At 43.5% G+C, this 21,775-nt stretch overlaps 1 protein-coding gene across 2 annotated transcripts in view; it reads left to right on the top strand.

Moving 5' to 3' along the window:
* Nucleotides 1–11,028: 11,028 nt before the first annotated feature.
* mtor (mechanistic target of rapamycin kinase) overlaps nt 11,029–21,775 on the top strand; it is an 81,163-nt gene continuing 70,416 nt past the window's right edge. For both annotated transcript variants that reach the window (XR_011037383.1, XM_068328056.1), the window contains exons 1-17: nt 11,029–11,168; nt 11,629–11,771; nt 11,977–12,085; nt 12,167–12,399; nt 13,600–13,800; nt 13,894–14,028; nt 14,106–14,381; nt 15,056–15,164; nt 15,410–15,593; nt 15,813–15,941; nt 16,175–16,419; nt 17,279–17,488; nt 17,705–17,910; nt 19,060–19,182; nt 19,659–19,742; nt 20,553–20,645; nt 21,064–21,198. Coding sequence is in view for 1 of the 2 variants with exons in the window: in XM_068328056.1 (XP_068184157.1) it covers nt 11,643–11,771; nt 11,977–12,085; nt 12,167–12,399; nt 13,600–13,800; nt 13,894–14,028; nt 14,106–14,381; nt 15,056–15,164; nt 15,410–15,593; nt 15,813–15,941; nt 16,175–16,419; nt 17,279–17,488; nt 17,705–17,910; nt 19,060–19,182; nt 19,659–19,742; nt 20,553–20,645; nt 21,064–21,198 (2,601 nt within the window). In the remaining variant the exon portion in view is untranslated. The remainder of the gene's footprint in view (nt 11,169–11,628; nt 11,772–11,976; nt 12,086–12,166; nt 12,400–13,599; nt 13,801–13,893; nt 14,029–14,105; nt 14,382–15,055; nt 15,165–15,409; nt 15,594–15,812; nt 15,942–16,174; nt 16,420–17,278; nt 17,489–17,704; nt 17,911–19,059; nt 19,183–19,658; nt 19,743–20,552; nt 20,646–21,063; nt 21,199–21,775) is intronic.

Genomic DNA, 21,775 nt, shown 5'->3' with positions numbered 1-21,775 from the left:
TAGAAAATCAACTTTGAATTAAATTACTCAGTGTTTGGGCTTTTCAACATATGAATGACTAATATGTTTTTGACACATATGATGGAAAAAGCGTTGCACTTTGGGCTGAAGAATGGCTGGTAGGTCTGGAATCAGTTTGGTTGTTGAGATGCAAAAGACATCACAGACATGGCTGTCAGTCATTTTGGTTCATGAGATCTGCTTTTCTTCAGAGTTAACAGAGAAAATGTTTGTTCACATGTATGCTGAGTTGAACAGACTCGTAATTGTGTGTCGCGACACATCAGAAGAAACCTATCATTATCCAAGCTCCAGTAGAAGTCGGGAAGGGAGAGATGCTGTTTTGCATTGAAAGAATCACCAAATTGCATCCCATTAAGTTCTAATTGCAAATTCTCTTCTATTTCTTTTATATCCATAAGGAAATGAGATGAGAACAGCTCGATTTCTTTGTCAATGACAGAGAAGTTAGAGAAGCACTGACTGAATTATGTCATAATAAACGTCATCACAGACACACATTTCCACTTTTTCAAAGAATATTTGGCCTCTGAAAAGACATTAAGGAATTTGGACAACAGCATGTCCCATTTAAGTTTCATCTTGTCGATTGCATCCGATAAAGCGTTAAAAGCTTTAAAAATGTCTGCACCAGTTGTGCCCTTTAGACTCCTGGGATCAAAGGGCTACTCTCCAATGCTCCAAAGTTTTTGTCGAGAAAAATTAACAGCTGTGCAGTGTCTGTAGGGTGGCACAATGGCGCAGTGGGTAGCGCTGTCGCCGCACAACACGGTGGGTCTGTGTTCAAGTCCCGCACTGTGCAGAGTTTGCATGTTCTCCCCATGCTTGCGTGGGTTCTCTCCGGGTTCTCCGGCTTCCTCCCACCTCCAAAACATGCCCTTCAGGTTAATTGGCCGGTCCCAAATTGCCCGTAGGAGTGAGTGTGTGTGTACATGGTTGTTTGTGTGTGGCTCCAAGGCACACTGGCGTCATGCCCGGAGTGTCCCCCGCCTCATGCCCTACGCCAGCTGGGATAAGCTCCAGCTCCCCGTGACCCACTGCGGTGGACAAAGCGGAAGAAAATGGAGGGATGGATGGCAGCGTCTGTATGTACTGTATACACATTTGCACATACACACTAGGAACTGGAGACCAGCCTACGCTTCCCAGAACCCCGACACCTGGTCACAGAAACTCGTTTGGGTCGAGTTTGCTCACAATACTCTTCCGTCTGCTTCCACTGGTTTGTCTCCATTCCATATTGTTCATGGTCATCAACCATATCTGTTCCCCTCCGTTGACTCGGAGTCTTTGGTGCTCTCTGCATTGGCCATGGTGAGGCGCTGTAGGAAAACCTGGGAGTGGGCTCGCCAGAATCTCCAACAGCAGTCCATCATCTAATAAGGAAGCTACAGACCGTAAGAGGTCAACCGCCCCACGTTACAGACGCGGCCAGAAGGATTGGTTATCTACCAAGAACTTACTACTTCGGGTGGAGTCCAAGAAGCTTGCTCCCAGGTTTGTCGGTCTGTTCCCCATCGCCAAAGTCATTAATCCGGTCACAGTTCAGCTGAAGCTCCCAATGTCAGTGCGTGTCCACCCCACGTTTCATGTCAGCCATGTCAAGCCCGTCAGAACCAGTCCTCTTGTTCCTCCGGCCAGACCCCTTCCGCCCTCCCAGTTCATTGATGGCGAACCGGTGTTCACCGTTCGGCGGCTCCTGTCTGCTCACCATCAGGGCCGGGGGTCCAGTACCTGGTCGACTGGGAGGGCTATGGCCCTGAGGAGCGCTCCTGGATTCCGTCCCGGTTCGTCGTAGATCCCTCCCTCATCCGGGATTTTCATGCCGCCCACCCTGACGCGCCAGGGCTTTCAGGGGCCGGCCTTTGAGGAGGGGGGGGGGTACTGTCATGATCCTGTATAAGTATTTTATTTGCTTCCCCATGTTTCATGTCTTGTCTTCCTGTTTTATTTTGTGAACACTCACCCCTGTCTCTGTTCCAGGTTCCTGTCTCCCCTCCTCCCTCCCCATCTGCGTGCACCTGATCCCTGATTGTGTCTCCCGCACCTGTGTTTAATCACCCCCATTAGTTCCCCTTTGTGTCTTGTCTCGTTGCCAGTTTGTTGTAGTTCTTTGCTCACGTTCCAGCCTTGTTCTATAGCTCTTGTCATTGTTATCGTGTTTGATTCTTGCTCGTTTTTCGACCTTGCCTTTTTTCCTCCCGTCTTGGATACCTCTGCCTGGATTGAGTGCCTTTCCTGGGTTACATCAAGGATGAACTGGTTTCTCACAAGGTGCCTACTTCACTGGATGGGGTCATTGAGCTGGCGACCCGGGTTGATCGTCGCATCCAGGTCCGGAGGTGGGAGAGGCGCCAGGAGGCCGTCCGACATCAGTCATCAGCTTCATTGGGCCGGAACTCCCCCAGCTCACCTCACTTGACAGACCGACCGTCGGAGGAGTAAGAGCCAATGGAGTTGGGTCGCACCTCCCTCGCCCCAGAGGAACGCCAACGTCGTCTTCGCTCCAGGCTATGTCTGTATTGTGGGGAGGGAGGCCACATGGTAGCCACATGTTCAGCAAAAGGCCAAGCTCACCTGTAATCGGGGAGATACTGGTGAGCTCAACCAAGATACAGTCTACCCCCCGACCAGAAACCGCTGCTCCAGGTCAGTCTTCTCCTGCCTGAGGGATCCTACTCCTTAGTTGCCCTGATAGACGCTGGTGCACAGGCCTGCATTATCAGCGAAGAGTTGGCTCGGCAACTGAAGCTTAAACGGGTCCCTCTACATCAGGCCGTTCCTGCACGAGCCTTGGATGGACACAAACTGGGCACCATCAGACACCAGACCTCCCCAGTTCCCATGTTACTTTCAGGCAACCACCATGAACTCATTCAGTTCCACATCCTGGATCATTCTGTTCTGCCTCTCGTCCTGGGATTCCCGTGGCTCCGGCGTCACAACCCCCACGTCAATTGGGAGGCTGGAACCATCCTGGAGTGGGGTTTCCTGTGACAGGTTTCCTGTCACATCACCTGCCTTCGTCAAGCGACGATAACTCAGTTGTCCCTATCACCCGCCACCGACCCTCCTGACCTGACCGGGGTTACCCCGGAATATCACGACTTCCGGCAGGTCTTCAGCAAGGCCAAGGCGTTGTCCTTGCCTCCTCACCGGCCGTACGACTGTGCCATCGATCTGCTCCCAGGCACCTCCCCTCCCAAGGGAAGGTTGTACTCCCTCTCTCAGCCAGAGCGACAGGCCATGGAGGAGTACATCAACGCCTCGTCAGCTGCCGGGATCATCCGCCCTTCCTCCTCCCCAGCCGGGGCTGGGTTCTTCTTCGTGGGGAAGAAGGACAAGTCCCTGCGCCCCTGCATTGATTATCGGGGTCTGAACGACATCACGGTAAAGAACAGGTACCCATTGCCCCTAGTGACCTCTGCATTTGAACTCCTGCAAGGGGCCCAGGTATTCACCAAGCTAGACCTCCGCAACGCCTACCATCTGGTCCGCATTCGTGAGGGGGACGAATGGAAAACGGCCTTCAATACTCCTGTGGGACATTATGAGTATTTGGTGATGCCTTTTGGGCTCACGAACGCCCCCGCCGTATTCCAGACGCTGGTAAACGATGTACTCCGGGACATGCTTAACAGATTTGTTTTTGTCTACCTTGACGACATTTTGATTTTTTCCCAGTCTACCCAGGAGCATGTTCAGCATGTCAAGGCAGTCCTCAAGAGACTCCTGGAGAACTTTCACCCACAAACCAACCGCCTCTGTTTCCTGCCCTGGACGCCGAGGTCTCCTGCCCCTCTGCCTCTGCTCACGTCCGCCGCTGCCGTCAGGTGTGGTCCAGGGCCCGCGACACCCTACTCCGCACCGGGGAGTGCTATGCCACCGCTGCTAACCACCGCCGGACTCCTGCACCCGAATATCAGGTGGGCCAGAGGGTGTGGCTCTCCACCCGAGACCTTCACCTGCGTGTGGAGTCCAAGAAGCTGGCCCCCAGGTTTGTGGGCCCATTTCCGGTTTCTAAGATAATCAGCCTGACAGCAGTAAGATTACTACTACCTCGCACTATGCGGGTTCACCCCACTTTCCATGTATCAAGGCTCAAACCTGTGCATGAGAGCCCTCTGTCCCCAGCTCATCCCCCTCTGCCTCCTGCCATCCAAGTGGAAGGAGGACCAGTCTACGCGGTCCGTCGCATCATTCGTTCCCGCCACCGGGGTCGCGGACTGCAGTACCTGGTGGACTGGGAGGGGTACGGTCCGGAGGAGAGCTCTTGGGTCCCGGGCCGCCACATTGTGGACCCCCTGATGGTGCGCGATTTCCACCACCAACACCTGGAGCAACCAGCACCTCGGACCCATGGGCGGCCTCGTCGAGAGGAGTCCAAGGGGGACAGGCCTGCATCCAAGGGGGAGGCGCTTGACCCCGGGGGCATGGAGTCCTCGGGGTCCCAGGAATTCTAGCCCGCCTTCCTGTTTTCCCCCACCTTAATCCCCCACCTTAATTTTTGGGACGTCAAGAGCCGTCCCTTGAGGAGGGGGTCCTGTCATGATCACTCCATTCCTGCAGTCTGCTCCACAGTTTCCACTGTCCCACCTCCCAGCCTGACCACACCTCCCGCTGATCACCCACAACTACAGCCCATCTGCAATCAGTACGGTATTTAAACCCACGTCTCATACTCAGCCAGATTGTAATCGACCCATGTCTTACTCTCCAGCGTGCTACTCCGGATTGCCTGCCCGAACACGACCCGTTTCGTCTCTGGACTCTGCCTCTCGTCTGCCTCCCAGCCAACCTACCCGCCCTTCGTCCACGGATTCTGCCTCGTCTCTCTGTGCCGGTAAACCTGACCCTCGCCTGTCCCACGACTCTGCCTCCTGTTCCAGCCCCGGTAAATTGGCTAGCCTTCCGTCCCTTGACCTCGTCTCCTGCCTGCTCCCTTTCTCTGGAGGGATCCTTTGTGTCTCTAGCGTGCTCTGCTGGCCTAGTGGTTACCTGCCTGCCTGCCGCCTGGGAGACCCAGGTTTGATTCCCACTCCGCCCGGCCTGAAAATAAACCTTGTTGAACTTACTGCTGTCTTGCCTCTTTGTGCTGCACCTGGGTCCTGTTCACACCCTGTGACAATGCTGCTGTATTAATGAGTTTTTATTGACTACAGGTAGCTCCATTAGTGGTGAAACTGAGAATCATAATTAATGAATTGCAAATTTCACATACGGGCCATATTTTATTATAGTCCATACAGTACAGCTATTGCCTGTGGGCCAAATGTGGCCCACAGGCCATAGTTTGGACACCACCAAGGTAGATAATTGTAGAAATGATAAGTGATGCCTCTGTGGAGCTCAAGGTAAAAGTTTTCAGTGGTGCACTCTTCTATTAATGACCTTTTGATAGATAGGAGCTCAGTTACAGGGGAGAGCATTATATTCAGAGATTGGACCTAGGTTTTTGTAAGTGTTTAATCTACTGTATATGTCTGACCGAGGGAAGGGGGTATGATCTATAGTTTAACTCTGCTGGTGTATGTGTGTGTCCTCTCCTTAAGGGATTTGATCATTGTGCCAAAGACAAAATACGGACTATGTGATAAGAAAATGCAGCGTCATCGCAGCTTCCTTTTTTGCAGTCATGGTACAACCCAAACTGACTGCCCACTTGCATTAGCTAATTGGATACTCCATTGTCCCTCCCACATTGTCACCAGCCAATTTAATTAGGACAAGCACTTAATTGTACTGTTATTGATGACATAGACTCACCAGTATCAATAAAACTATATCTGTCATTGATTAATTATGAATCCTACAGATCCACGGATTAGTCATCTCTCTATAACAAAACAAACAGCCCATTGTGTACAGACTGTTGTGGCATGACCTGCATGGTGCTGAAGCTAAAATGTGCTGCATCATAGTTTGAGTGGGCTTCATGAGTCATTGACAAAATTTTTGTGTAGATGAATGGTAAACATCATCATATTCCAGTTTGGGAGACCTAAGCTTCATTCCAAAAATGTTTTCTTTCTGTATGCCGCGTTCATGCTACACAGCATTAAAAGCCCCTTCAAAACCCAATGCTGTAGACCATCAACTCGGGATCTGTGATGCTACCTGACATCTAGACACAGATTTCAGATTTTTTTTTTTCATTCCTCCTCTTCTATGATCAACAATGTCCACCAAAACTATCTTTAATAGGAGCATAAATGGAAGTGCTATACCTCTCTTAACTTTTTGAACTGAGGAAGGAATGATGGGTGATATCATTTGGGGGGTATGGGTGAATGGGGGGCAGGGTAATTTTCAAGACTTTTCCTGAAAACATCACTTAAAATGACATTGTCTATTAACGTCATTGTCGGCCAAAACCCACTGAAACTGCCAACATTTTAGGTCATGAACCTAAAGGATTGCTTAGATACCTTCACTGTCAGTTAGTCATTAAATGGGGACTATTTCTATTCAGAGACAAACGTCTAGAGGAGTTGTAGGTATTCCTTAGGCTACCGAGTAAACCGAGTCATGCCATCTGGTGCAATACTCCTAAAAGTCTGTAGAGAGCAGCTGTCTGAGTCATGGACATGGACAAAAGGAAATCTGACTTTCCTTGAAGTATTACAAGTAAAGTTGTGGATTTAATGATTTATTTATTATCAGTTACATTTAAACAAATGTGAATTACGTCTCTTTTCTATTAGTTTTGAAGGATTTTTCCAATCAGCTTTTCTGATTAGCTCCATTAGCTGTTGTATGCTGTACTTCAACTTCTCCCAATGTAAATTCATTGCTTTGCATGAACATATTTTTAAAATTGCTCAGCCAGTACTTCTGGTATAACACCTGAAATGTTGCTTGTAAGCACTCCTTTTTTTGGTAGCATGTTGCACGAGATGTAGCATGACATTTTCTTCATCAAAAATTATAAATGCGCTCTTTGACTGATTTTAATCTTTTGCCATCAGCACTATGCTAATGGTTGTCTGTGACCATTATTCCTACTTAGCTAAATTAGAACTAAATCTAGTGTTTCCCTCATGCTGAAATAGGCAACTAGTTTTATGAATTATAAATGGTGAACCAGTGGGCCCACTATCACAAAGTGAAGCCATCCACATGTCTTTTGCCTGTGCAGGTGGATACATACATTCAAACTACAATACAGTACATTGCTGGATTGGAGCCAGGTAGGAGAGGAGAACCGCCCTCCGCATCTGGAAGCAGATGTTACCTCATGAATGCTAACCCAGGAATCTGTGACTCACACCAAATCCCTCCTTGAAAAAACCTTTGAGAACCTTAAAGAATGTAGTTGGGAAGAATATTGGGGTGGTGGAGGTAAATCTTGATGTGCAGGACAGAGTGCCGGAAGGGTGAAGGTGGGAAGGATTAAGGGATTGGGTGGCTAGTTGATGACTCAACTCCCCACTCCTCCAATATGAGATAGAGTTCCAACCTAGGGAGAAATATTTTAAAAGTTGAGTGAAGAGGTGAAGAGGCAAAGCAGAGAATAAACAGGAGTGATGTCAGGAATGAGAGGCTCGATTGATGAAAGCACTTCCAACATGTTTTCTGTCCCTGAGCAGAGGAGGCCGACTGCCTGTTAGGACAAGAGCCTTTTGTGGTTGCGACTGAGCATGCATTTGTGATCTCAAGTGGCTTCATGTGCGTGTTGAAGTCAAGTGACTGCATGTGTGTTTCATCTGCTTAAAGCAAACCCTCTGTCTATCTGTTCCCTGGTGAGAATTCAAGTTTAAGAAGCAGGTGAGCCCTGCCGTGTAAGGGAGTTAATATCTCATCTGAGAAATATGTCTTGTTCAGCCAGGCCTGCGAGAGGGAGAGGGGCCCTCAAGTGGAAAAAAAATGGGATCTTCTCCCCTTCCCCAATGTTGCTACATTTCAACCCCCCACCTCTCTCACTCTCTCATTTTCTCCATGTAAAGTGCTGTCAGGCTGTTAGGGTACTTCTGCTTCTCCTCCCACTGCAAACCCACAACACACACACACACACACACACACACACACACACACACACACACACACACAGAGTTCCACACTCATGTACACATTTGGACATGCACACTGCTGAGTGCTGATTAAGGCATCAACCTGATCGGTGCATAATTCAGGTTACATAACTTTGCATATTAATTACCAAATCATGTTAGTTAAATTATTAAATTAATCATTAAATGACATTCTGTTCTCTATTTCTTGCAACCATAATAAGCTTACGCTTTTTGAATAACAAAAAAGGGGTCATAATTTGCTTCACTAATTGTCATTCAAAAGCGAATTAATTAATTATTAATTCATTTGAAATCCTGGGACAAAGACTTTGATTTCCTTAAATACAGCATTTAGCGAACACATTCATGGTCAGAATTTAATTGACTGAAATGAAATTGTCTCGTCTACAAGAAAATGGACGGATGGATGGATTAGAATTGAAGTCCTCTTTATAGCAAGACTTCTCACTGCTTGTCCATGACTGTAAACTTTTTACAACAGTTTTTAAGTACAGTGGTACCTCTACTTACGAATGTCTCTACTTACAAAATTTTCTACTTACGAAATTTTTCAGCAGGAAAATATTTCCTCTAGTTACGAAAGGAATTTCTACTTACATAAGGTAAAAATACAATATCGGCTGATACTTGCTGTTCCCACAGGCTCCTGAACGCAACATTCTCATAGCTGCTCTGCCATTGGCTATTACCTAGTATCTTCCTGGCATCCCATTGGGTAAGAGGGACCTCTGTATGGAGCTAGATCGGTGTTTATGCAGTTTCCTCGTCATTCGGCTCTCGTCCTGTGAGGTGTTCCGATAGTTTTGCGCAAATATACTTTATTAACTTTTTGAGTACGTATTCGCTATGGACCCCAAGAAAGTGACGGAGAAAAGAGGAAAATAAATGACGAAGAAAAGAGTTTTTTTGTCCATACAAACAAAGCAAGAGATAATATAAAAGCATGAAAAAGGGATGCGTTTGGTTGATCTCGCCAAAGAATATGTCTGTAATGCATCTACAATCGCCACGTTATTAAAACAAAAGGAAGTTTAAGGCATCGCGTTGGAGAAGTTCAAAAGGAGGACTGGAGTTCACTCTGTTGTTCGGCATGGTGAGATAGGAGCGTATGAACCAGAGGGCAAAAACTGAGGACAGCAGTTAAAAAGTAAATGACCATCATTCTTATTCTTTACTCTATTCTTTGTTTTTTACATTATGCACAACTCTCATTTATTGTGTAATAATCTAATTTTAACATGTATTTGTTACATGTTTTGATGCATTTTTATGCTTCATAAAACATTTATGTCAGAATATTGGGGGGGCTTGGAAGGCATTTGCATCAAAACGCGTCTCTACTTACGAATTTTCTCCTTACGTAATTTCTTCCGGAACCAATTAATTTCATAGGTAGAGGTACCACTGTAGTTGACTTTGATTAACATTATTCACGCGTTTATAGTAACAATACTACCTGATGGGCTGACGTTTCAAATCAGCCAATATATGAATGTGTCAATGAAATGGTGTAAAAAAATGTTTTTGACAATGTGATGATACAATTTTTAAAGGACTAATATGTCCTTCCGCATTGCACTGGCATGCCGCCTGGGGTTGCCCCCGCCTCAGGCCCTCAGTCAGCTGGGATAGGCTCCAGTTCCCCGGGACCCACCACAATTGATGAAGCAGTTGACGATAAATGAATGAATGAATGAAAATATGTCCTTTAAAAATATGTATATGTCTATCCTGTGCACCTGTGTAGATGGTCTTGTGACATGCCTTGTTGTTATACTTAACACGTCCTGCCTGAATACCTAGGAGAAAACTTTAGACATGCATCAGCCCAGGACTCAGGAGACCAAAAAAAAAGATGATCAGTTCTCCACATGTTCCACAATTGGCAACATCAGCCCTATTTATTTATGTATTTATTCATTTATTTATTTACTTATTTACTTAGTTAGTTAGTTTATTTTTTCCCCGGACATGTTATTATAACAAACTTCACACCTTCATCACATTTAAGACATCAACAACAACATCCGGAAAAAAAGGACTGACGGGTAGAAGCCAATAGGCCAGTGAAATGTCTCCCAGACACTATGTGCCGGAATCTGTGAAAGAATGGATGAAGTGCTTGCCTAAGGAAACATATTTCACATCATGACCTCAAGATAGACAGATAGATAGATAGATAGATAGATAGATAGATAGATAGATAGATAGATAGATAGATAGATAGATAGATAGATAGATAGATAGATAGATAGATAGATAGATAGATATATAGATAGATAGATAGATAGATAGATAGATAGATAGATACTTTATTAATCCCAGAGGAAATTGTATATATCCACTGCTCAGGCATTACATAACAAATAATACTGGATAAACACCAGGAGAAAAAGAAACACTGACATCACAGGACATACCACAAGACATACACTACACTAACAGACAAATCCAATCCAAAGATGGTATAAATGTCAAAGTAGTTACTAATCATGGATCTGTTTAATGTTGAAAATACTTTTGACATTTAGGGTCCAATTTCCTACAACTGACAAATAAGAGGATGTGTGTCTAATTGGTGCTTTGCACTGTGGTAAATGTCAGACGTGCTGTAGAGCTGCATGCCACCACACACAGGTAACTGCCTTTCATCAGTAGGAGTTGGCTGTTTACTGGAACCACGTCCCCCCCTTCAGGCAGAAATTTAATCATGGAATAAAGACAGTCAAGATGTACTGTCCGTGACAGTACATCTTGTGAGGATGTACTGTGAGGATCTTAAAACTCTACCCAAAATCATGAAGCAGAACTTGGTGTCAGAGGTTAAAGTTGCACTCTGTGAGCTTTAGGTTTGGTGGCCCGAACGTGTTCACGCGGACAACGGCGCCGTGAATCTGCTGTGAGTGAACTGCGCGCTCACCTCTGCGCAGCCTGGTCGACGCAACCCGACGTCCGTGAGGATCTCTGTGTGCGTCCTGCCGGAGGGGGACGGCTTAGCGTAGCAGTACCGTAGCTAACCAAACAGTAACCGATCCTAGCCCGGTGTTTGTGCAATGAGAAATATTCCGCGAAAGCTGATGAGAAACCAAGTGGCCGATATACTAACATAAACACGTAAGTTACACAAAACGTCTTTGTTTTCTCGCTAATGGTGTGTCACACCAATCGATCCAAGTTTAACCTTAGCATTAGCTGGCTTTTGCAATGCACATACCAACACGACACATTGTAAGATTGTCGGACTATCCGTAACGGTTACTTACCTTACGTACAACATATTGTTGTCATTTTATTGTTTTGGACAGAAAGATGCATTTATTTCTTGCTTACTTTCATTCGTCAGTTTGGTGGGCTGGTGAGCAGCCAGTGGGGAGATTTGGTTCACTAACATTAGCAGACTTGGGCATGTAGCTAGCTGTAGCATCAGCTAACAACAACATTGCCCCGTGTAAACAATCACATTGATTCATTCCAAGTTTAATTATTACATGGTTACATTGCATTTTCTGCGTCGTATTTGTATAAACAAGAACGAGTTAATGAAAACGTATCCATTTATATTCACTTCAAACAGATCAGGCCATCCAAATGGTGATCATGTCAGGCACAGCCACTGTGCTGCAACAGTTTGTCAGCGGGTTGAAGAGTCGAAATGAAGATACCAGAGCAAAATCTGCCAAAGATCTACAGCATTATGTGACTACAGAGCTCAGAGAGGTAACTGCAACAGAACACATGAACGTACAGTATAATGGAGAGCTGTAGCAAAAAAAACAAAACGTTTACACTCCAAGAAGAGGGTCTGAACCCACGTCCAACCAGTATTTTAAAAAAAAAATTAGGTAGGGTTCATGAGGAATCCAGTCACATTCACTTTGCTGGACTCTATTTTTCCAACATACTGATTTTGTACCTTCTACAGCTAAGCCAAGATGAAGCTACTACGTTCTATGATGAGTTAAACCACCACATTTTTGAGCTGGTATCCAGCTCAGATGTGAATGAGAAGAAAGGAGGGATCCTTGCTATTGGTAAGTTATAAATACTTTATATACATATGTCGTTTACACAGAGTATATGTGAAACAATACGCTCTTAATAATTTATTTCAGTGAGTCTGATCGGAGTTGAGGGAGGCAATGCCACCAGGATCAGCCGCTTTGCAAACTACCTCCGCAACCTGCTCCCCTCCAGTGACCCCGTAGTCATGGAGATGGCCTCTAAAGCCATGGGACATCTCTCTATGGCGGGGGACACCTTTACTGCTGAGTATGTAGAGTTTGAGGTGAAGAGAGCCCTGGAGTGGCTGGGAGCAGACAGAAACGAAGGCCGGCGTCACGCTGCTGTAAGTGAACTGCAAACAGCACAGTGTGTATTGTTTATTGTTAAAATACCTTCACATCTTTTGGTGTCTATGTGTGATGGGATGAGGGAACTGGAAAGTTTAAGACAGACGTTTATATGTCATTATACATAAAACAGGGTTTCATGGACAGCGTGATGAGGAAATAACTTGTTTCTAAAGCAGGAAAAATAAGTAGTTATTCTTTAAATTCATTCAGCCTTGTGGCTTTCTAAGATTTAATGGCAGCCAGCAGTAGAATAGTAACGATGAAAACATTACGTTAAGGCTTTTTTCAACGTGAATTTGCTCTCTTGGGCAATTTTCAGTGACGTGGAGTTGGTTTCACAGATGATCCATAATGATTTTCAGGAAACGACTGATGCTTTGTTGGTAGTTATGTCTGTGAAATCAGTTGAAATTGTATTGAAGACAACATTCAGGACATATAGGAAAACAACCTTGCTCATGTCAGCTAATCTGATTAACACCTTCTTCAACTTTACACTCATGAACTGTCATGATGTCTCGTTCAGTCATGTGTCTCTGTCCTGTCCATCTTCAGTCCATATTCACTTAACACAGAGCAGCACGGATAACAAGAATCCAAACAAGCCGACAAATTGTCCACAAACAGAAGAAATTATTCCGAATAAAACTGCAGTGTCTATCATTCTCTAATTTGGAGACATTTATGCCACATATGCTAACATTAAAGTGACATATGCTAAAATTAAACCTCTTAATGGTTTTATTGTCATCACGTGTTCCTAGAGTACTTTTGTCTTTGTAGAATGATTTTCTATTATCCTTTTATTAACCTGACTGATGGTCAAACAGGCCTTTCTCTCGTACCACGTTGAAGCTAAATGTAAAAGTTTCTTCATATTCCCAGCTTTCAGTTTTATTTCATAATTCCCACAAAGATGGGGATAATTATGTGTGGCAGCAGATACAGGTTTTCTGACTTGAATACTGAAGTACTGAATATGTTAAGAAGTTCATCTTATCATACGGCATTGCAATATATTTCCAGTAAACATTTTAATAAATTAGCATTTAGAACATTTATAGAACACAATAATGTAAGTCCTGGGTTACAAATGAATTTACAGAAGTGATATGTGTTTCCATTTCAAAGAAGCGAACCAAACTTGGGACATTTAATGAAGAGTTCTGATGGGATGTTCTGCTTCTTTCCAGGTGTTGGTTTTGAGGGAGCTAGCTGTGAGTGCCCCCACCTTCTTCTTTCAGCAAGTGCAGCCTTTCTTTGACAACATCTTTTACGCGGTATGGGACCCCAAGCAAGCCATTCGAGAAGGCGCTGTGTCTGCACTGAGGGCTTGTCTCATCCTCACCACACAGAGGGAGACTAAGGAAATGCAGAAACCACAGTGGTACAAAGTAAGACATTCCGCTCTTGATGATTTTTGTCAGAACACACTGCATTTTGCAGGAGAAAACCTAAAACAACATGAATGCCTGTATCTCTGACAGCAAACTTTTGAAGAGGCGGAGAAAGGCTTTGATGAGACTCTGGCCAAGGAGAAGGGGATGAATCGTGATGACAGGGTCCATGGAGCACTTCTGATTCTTAATGAGCTGGTTCGCATCAGCAGCATGGAGGGAGAGGTGAGGGCTGAACTTAGTGTGGAAACATCCTCACATGTACAAGTGAATCATTCCTGTCATGATCATGTCTTTGTCAGCGCATGCGTGAAGAGATGGAGGAGATCACACAGCAACAGCTGGTCCATGATAAGTACTGCAAGGAGCTAATGGGCTTTGGAACCAAGCCCCGCCACATCACACCCTTCACCAGCTTCCAGTCTGTGCAGCCGCAGCAGTCCAATGCCCTCCTGGGCCTGCTGGGCTACAGCACGCCTCAGGGCTTCCTCACCTTTGGAGCCGCCCCAGTGCCTGCCAAGAGTTCACTGGTGGAGAGTCGCTACTGCCGTGAGCTGATGGAGGAGCGATTTGATCAGGTAGATTTGAGTTAGTAGTTGCTTATCTGAAATTCGTATACTATATATCAATATTTTTTGTAGCTCTATACAATTATGTCATTATGTTATTTGAGTTTTGCTTTACAAACTCAAAGCATTCTTATTGTTTCAATATATCAGTCATTAGTTTAGTGTAATCTATCACCAGAATTAGATGATAAAGCGAGCTATTGTAGTTGGCTTTGAATGTTTGGAATTGATTGTAATAAATTTGAAATGTTACAATTCCTGCTCCACTGACTCGTTCGCAACAGCAGCACAGAGGAAGAGATGAGGGCTAAATTCACTGTGGAAACATCCTCAAAATTACAAGTGAAGCATTCCTGTCATAATCATGTCTTTATCAGCGCACTATCATGTCACTCTCTGGCCCTTACTTAAACTGGCACTTTATGATGAATCTTCAACACTAATTTTCACCTTTTCTCCCTTTTTGTCTGAAAGCAATGATGGCATAATTGGGTGTCAGATTTTTCCTCGTCTGTGAAGCCTATAGGGGTAGTAACATAAATGAAGTGCCTTGGAGTCACACAGTGGGTGTGTAGTTGTGTTATATTATAACACAACTACAGATAGATGTTGGTGGGTTGACTACTTGACACGAGTGCAGTCCTGATACAGGAAAAATCACATCTATCATGTATTCTGTCCAGGTGTGCCGGTGGGTGCTGAAATACAAAACCAGTAAGAACCCTCTAATCCAGATGACCATTCTCAACCTGCTTCCACGCCTGGCCGCCTTCCAGCCACATATCTTTACAGGTGGGAGTAGTTCATGATTAAATGTATGCCTGGATCCGTTTGACTGTCTTTAATGCAGGAATAAGGAGCTGTTCATTTTCACCAGTCACTGTAGCCACTGCCTTCTGTCATCATTACAACAAAGCTCTTTAAAGAGAATAAAGAGATCATCACTATTCATCACCAATATTTCTTGATTTATTTTTGTGGCCTATGTACATTGCTATGTACATTTAACCCTTTGCGATTTTCCTTTAATTGTGCAGACCAGTACCTCTCTGACACTATGGGTTACCTGTTGGCCTGCCTGAAGAAGGAGAAAGAGAGGACAGCAGCTTTTCAGGCTCTGGGGCTGCTGGTGGTGGCTGTCAGGGCAGAAATCAAGCCGTACCTCACCAAGATCCTTGAGATTATCAAGGCTGCCCTGCCACCCAAGGACTTTGCACACAAGTCAGTTTTTAAAAGCATGGTTGTCTCCATCAGTTATAGCTCCTCACTTCTTATACCACACACATTTTGTTGTCAGTGTTGTGAATTATTCTTTTACTCTGACATACTGAGTTAAAATGCTGTAAAAATCATTTTCTCAATCAGATAAGTAATTCTTGTTGGTGCTGTACTCAGTGAAAACCTGTTTCTTTAAAATTCTGCTGTCTGTCCTGTACGCAGGAGGCAGAAGACCATGCAGGTGGATGCCACGGTGTTCACCTGCATCAGCATGCTTTCCAGAGCTATGGGACCCAGCATCCAACCTGACATCAAAGAGCTGCTGGAGCCTATGCTGGCTGTAGGACTCAGGTAGGACACAATGGTCTCATCAGAATGCTCCTTAATATCTTATAGAACATATCTTTACGTCTTTTTGTTGATTTTTGGACTGCTTTTATTCAAATTGCAGTTTTTAAACCCAGAGATTGAGTGTTATGTTTAAAGTTGTATTCACCGATTAACACACACATATTTCCCCTCATCTATAAATGACATCATTGATGATCTGTCTTTGTTTTTTTCTCCGTGTCCTATTAATTTAGTCCTGCATTGACGGCGGTGCTGTATGACTTGAGTCGTCAAATCCCCCAGTTGAAGAAGGACATCCAGGATGGTCTGTTGAAGATGCTGTCTTTGGTGTTGATGCATAAGCCGCTGCGACACCCTGGCATGCCCAAAGGCCTGGCTCACCAGCTGTCGTCACCAAGCCTCACAAACATCCCTGAAGCCAGTGACGTAGGCAGCATCACACTGGCTCTACGGACACTGGGAAGCTTTGAGTTTGAAGGCAAGAATCTTGCACAAAATGCAGCTTAATACTAGTGCTACTCGCTATTACTCTTTTATTTCACAAGAAGCACAGAGAAAGAAAGTGTAAATAGTGGCATTCCCTGAGGAAAACACAGAGCACTATGAAAGGAGTGTGAATGGATTTCTGGGCTCAGTAGGTAATCTGAAGCACTGGATTGTCAGACTTGTGTATTTTAAAGTCATTCCCCTTTGAATTCAGTTTTAACCATATATGTTTATTGTTTGCTGACAAAGGTTACTGAGCATTGTTTAGCTGAAAGAGAATGAAACAAATATATTTAAAAAATATAGGATATACCGGTGCGACTACTTCTAAAAATACTGATGAAACTGCCTTCACTCTGCCACAAATAGCACAAGGTAGCTTCAGCTTTGGATGCCAGTTCACAGCTCGACGTACAAATGAGTCTAACAGCACTTACTGCGTTTGATATGTGGTGCTACAGGATACTCTGTTCAGTATACCAAGTGTAGATGACTCCTTCATATTTTTATGTAAATGAAATTCATTTCCCAGATGGCTTACTTTTTGTTGCCAGTACCTGGTAACAGTACTGGCAACAAAAGTCATGATTCTGACTTGGCTTTTTATTTTCTTGAGGTAGGACTCTTATCGGTCGTGTGAAAATTTGATCGGTGTGCATTATATGTTAAGTTTATGATTAGACATTGAAATTTGAAGGGCGACCATTGCCATGCCATTTAATGAAAATCTGAAAGGTGATCATCTTGTCAGTAAAGTTTTAAGACTGCAAAAACCAAATGTTATTTTTTGGGCTAAGGTTTCTACCTACATTCACAAATGCAAGCATTTTTAATTTATGTTCTTTCAACAGGACACTCCCTCACTCAGTTCGTGCGTCACTGTGCCGATCACTTCCTGAACAGTGAGCACAAAGAAATCCGGATGGAGGCAGCTCGGACCTGCTCACGCCTCCTCACCCCATCCAATCACTTGATCAATGGCCATGTTGTCAGCCAGACTGCTGTGCAGGTTGTTGCAGATGTGCTCAGCAAGCTGTTGGTTGTTGGCATCACTGACCCAGGTAGAAGAATTGTACTTCTTCTTCCCTTTTTTTCATTGATAAATGATGCATCAAGGTCTCTGTATGAAATGCTAGCACAGGTTTTTAAGTATGGGCATTTGGCTCTCAAGAAATATTGCATATGTGGCACAGGAATGGCCATATGCTGTTATCACCCGTGATGTGTTGAATGGGTGCAGAAATATCTCACTTCGTCTCATCCCTCTTTCCTTCTAGATCCGGATATTCGGTACTGTGTGCTGGCATCTCTAGACGAGCGTTTCGACACACACCTCGCCCAGGCAGAAAACTTGCAGGCCCTTTTTGTTGCACTCAATGATGAGGTGTTTGAGATCAGAGAACTGGCCATCTGCACAATCGGACGGCTCAGCAGCATGAACCCTGCTTTTGTTATGCCCTTCCTACGCAAGATGCTCATCCAGGTAGGGAAACCGTAACACAGGACACAGTCTGAGTAGTGTGGTGATTTATTGTTTTGCTTTTTGTGTTAATCGTCTTGTGTGTTTTTGTCCTTAAGGTGGAAGTTTGCTGTGGGATTAAAATCAAATACGTTGACCCCACATTTGTTTCACTGCTAGGTTTGGTACACTAACATGCAAGCTGTGAAACAGTTGTAGCAAAATGACGCCCTTTTCATTATTGAAGTTTAGGTCAGGATTATAATTTTTACAATTGGATCTTGTGGAAGGATTCTGGACAACGCATAAATAATGTGTCAAAGATATTGATGATACGAAGTTTTTTTTAAAGTTACAGTAATTGATTCTACTTAGTTTGATTGTTGAAGTCAAGAAAGTAAAATTAGGGTAGCTTAAGTGAAAGAAATGTGTATTAATCATGTGCCCGTTTTTACACTATACAGTATTATGCTTGAAAGATTACTTGTCATTTCAATTAGTTGCCATTAGAGGGCAGCAAAGGATCTGGTATGCTGTCATACTATTCAGTTTAGTAGCCTGAAATACTGTATGTCTCTGACATTCGTTCGGTGATAGCATTATTGGTGCTCTGACTGAACCAGACCTGGTTTCATGACCCTCTGCTCATGATGACTGCTTTTTTGATATACTCTAGATATTTGACGTGAACAAAAGCATTAAGCGTCCCTTATTGTTATGTAAGATAACATATTCTTTATTGATCCCAAACTGGGAAGTTTACATGTTGCAGCAGCATTCAGACAAACAGAAACAGGGAGAATATGTATTGAAGAAAATTAAGACATAAGGGGAAAAGGAATAATAATAGTATTAAAATATTAGTAATAATAATAATAATAATAATAATAATAATAATAATATAGTAATACCCTAGTAATAATAATAATACCCTAGCAGGGTACAACCAGCATGGGAGGAAACCTGTATGGAAAAAGTTCACTGCTGTTCTCTTGTATTTTCTCCAAGTGGCATTCTTTAATCTTGATCAATGTTCCCTAGGTCACCTACATGGCAAGCATTAAAGTGCTGTAACTTTGAAACTGTTGCTCTTTGTTTTTTTTTTTTCATGATTTGGATTTTCTCCATAAGAACACCACCTGCCTGAGATGTTCACATTTTATTTTGTTGCAGATCTTGACAGAGCTTGAGCACAGCGGTGTTGGCAGGAACAAAGAGCAGAGTGCTCGAATGCTTGGTCACCTTGTCTCCAATGCCCCTCGCCTCATAAGGCCCTACATGGAGCCAATCCTTAAGGTACAACTGCTATATTTTGATTGTTTAATAATACGTCCACGTCTTTTTTAGATTTCAGTTAGTATCAGAAAACAACTGGATTATGCCATCTGTTCCCTCTGATGTAATTGCCTCTAGTGGTGTCATAATGAGTGTTGGGTGAGCCTGAGGACAAGTTTGGAAAAGGGGTAAAAACTTTTAAGGGTGAAACTTCTACTTGAAGCTAGTCCCTACATTAGCCTCTGCTATTATAGCACATTTGAATATGATATGGAACTGGCATCAGGTAACAAAGAAGAATGTGTTAAATTTAAACATTAGATGATTCTGTTCAGCTGTTTCTCCTACGACTATGTCAGTGGTATGACTTAGTTGTAGGAGAGCGGTGCTACACGAACCTCTCAAAACATTATTCTCAGATTTGTAAATTCAGAAATGCAAATTATTTATGAAGAAGGGGAACACTAGAGTTTAATTCACAGAGTTTTTATTTACAGGCTCTCATCCTCAAGCTGAAAGACCCAGACCCAAACCCTGGAGTTGTTATTAGTGTTCTTGCAACCATTGGGGAATTAGCTCAGGTAATGTGATCCTTATTGTTTTAAAATGTATTGCACCATTATTAGCCTGTGTATCAAATGTTTCTCTACCCAGAAAATAGGAACAAAATTGATTGGCCCCTGGCCATCACTTCTTGGATTCTTTTCATTTTAGTGCAAGTGATTTTATTTTGTCTTCTCCGGAGGTTGAATTTTCAGTCTTTTTCACTCTGTCCATGTGGTTCAACAGTCCCCACAGACGAATAAGGAAAACCCAGTTAGGGCCAGACAGACTCTGGATTTCAAACAAAGTGTAGAGATTCTCAGGTTGAACAGATGTTCAGGGTTGACTCAGTGCAGGAAGAGGCAAATTCCCATATGCCCAGGAACCAACACCAGAGAACGTAAGAAAAGTAAGAAAGAGTAGGGAATTCAAAACAAAGTTACAAAAAATAGACTAAAACAGTCACACAAACTTTAAAACACATTGTGTGGAAGTCAAAATGATAGTGATGGTTTTTCATTTTGTTAATATCAAAATGATGCTGTGAACTAATAAATACCCAGTGACACAGGGACAGGGATGAATGGATTGAAAGCAAAAGACACATTTTAGGAACAACTCAAAGTACATCATTGTCATTTAACGGCCTAGACAGAGAAGCTGGTATTTGATCAGGACCCACACAGTGTCTCTTCTTCTGTATGTATGTAGCAGGCTTAGGGGGTGTGTGGTTTGTCCATGTGTCATGATAGACCAGAGGACATACATTCAGATTGTATATATCTTAGTGACAGGAAAGGCCATACATTTGCATAGTTTTGAAGGGTCTCTTGTGACTATCCTGTCAGGTGAGTGGCCTGGAAATGAGAAAATGGATGGATGAGCTTTTTCCAATTATCATGGACATGCTGCAGGACTCCTCCTCATTGGCCAAACGTCAAGTAAGTCACAAACAGGAATATGTCATTCACATGGTTCCAGTTTATATCATCATTATATCCTCAGTACTACTGACAGTTCTGAAAAATATTTTATTTCCTGTAGTAAATACATGCCCAGTTCAGTGAACATAACAGGATAGAATATCTGTAAACATCTGAAGTCACTTGGAAAGCTTTTTGAGATACTTGTATTTCTGGTATGTGCTGTTTAAACAGGATTGAGTGCAATGATCAAATATAGGGTATTTTTCAATAAGGTCCAGCAACTTAACCTGAAATGATGTAGAAAAGAGGTAATAAATGACTTTGGACTCATCTTTGTGTAATGGATTCATTTAATTAAAAAAACAGGTAAATTAATTCTGCCTCTCTATGGGTAGCTCTATGTAAAGTGAATGTGCCTCTGTCTCTCCACCAGGTCGCTCTGTGGACATTGGGCCAGCAGGTGGCCAGTACAGGTTATGTGGTGGAGCCATATCGCAAGTACCCCTCCCTTCTAGAGGTGCTGCTCAACTTTCTCAAGACGGAACAAAACCAGGGCATCAGGAGAGAGGTATGCATGGGTGCCTCAAGCTCAACTCATAAACCCCCTATACCCCACAGTTTGTATCGGCAGCAATTAGAACTCAGCTCTGTCAATCTGCAAGTTATCATGAGGCCAGAATCCTTTCCTGTCAACGTATGCTAAATAAACATGACTTGACTTTAACTCATGAATTATAATTATAAGGACACGTGCTGTGTGAGTTTACATTTTCCTTATAGTAGTAACTTTTTCTTTAGTTGTGATGTAAGTGGTAATTGTCAACTGTTTTTCCCCTGCTGGTAAATTATGACCAGCAACGCCAGGGTCTGTGTTGTGGGTGGTAACTTGTTTCTTTTATCTCATGAATTTAAAATACTGTTAGGCTCACCATCCACAGGCGTTTGTCTACCTGAATATTTACCGGTACTCTGGTTCATTCATTCGTGTCCTGTCATTTTTGATGAAGAAAATCATCTCTACCAGAGATCGACGATTTAGTATCATGCATTCTCCGTCTGCAGACCTGAACGACTGCTTTGAAGAGGACGGCAGCTGTAGTCAGCTTGGATTTATAACACTATATATTGATTCCAGTGGGAACTCA

This window comes from Antennarius striatus, chromosome 2 (assembly GCF_040054535.1).
Source record: "Antennarius striatus isolate MH-2024 chromosome 2, ASM4005453v1, whole genome shotgun sequence".
NCBI classification, from domain to species: Eukaryota; Metazoa; Chordata; class Actinopteri; order Lophiiformes; family Antennariidae; genus Antennarius; species Antennarius striatus.
The sequence above is the reverse complement of the archived record's forward strand: the minus strand, read 5'-3'. Positions and strand labels throughout refer to the sequence as shown.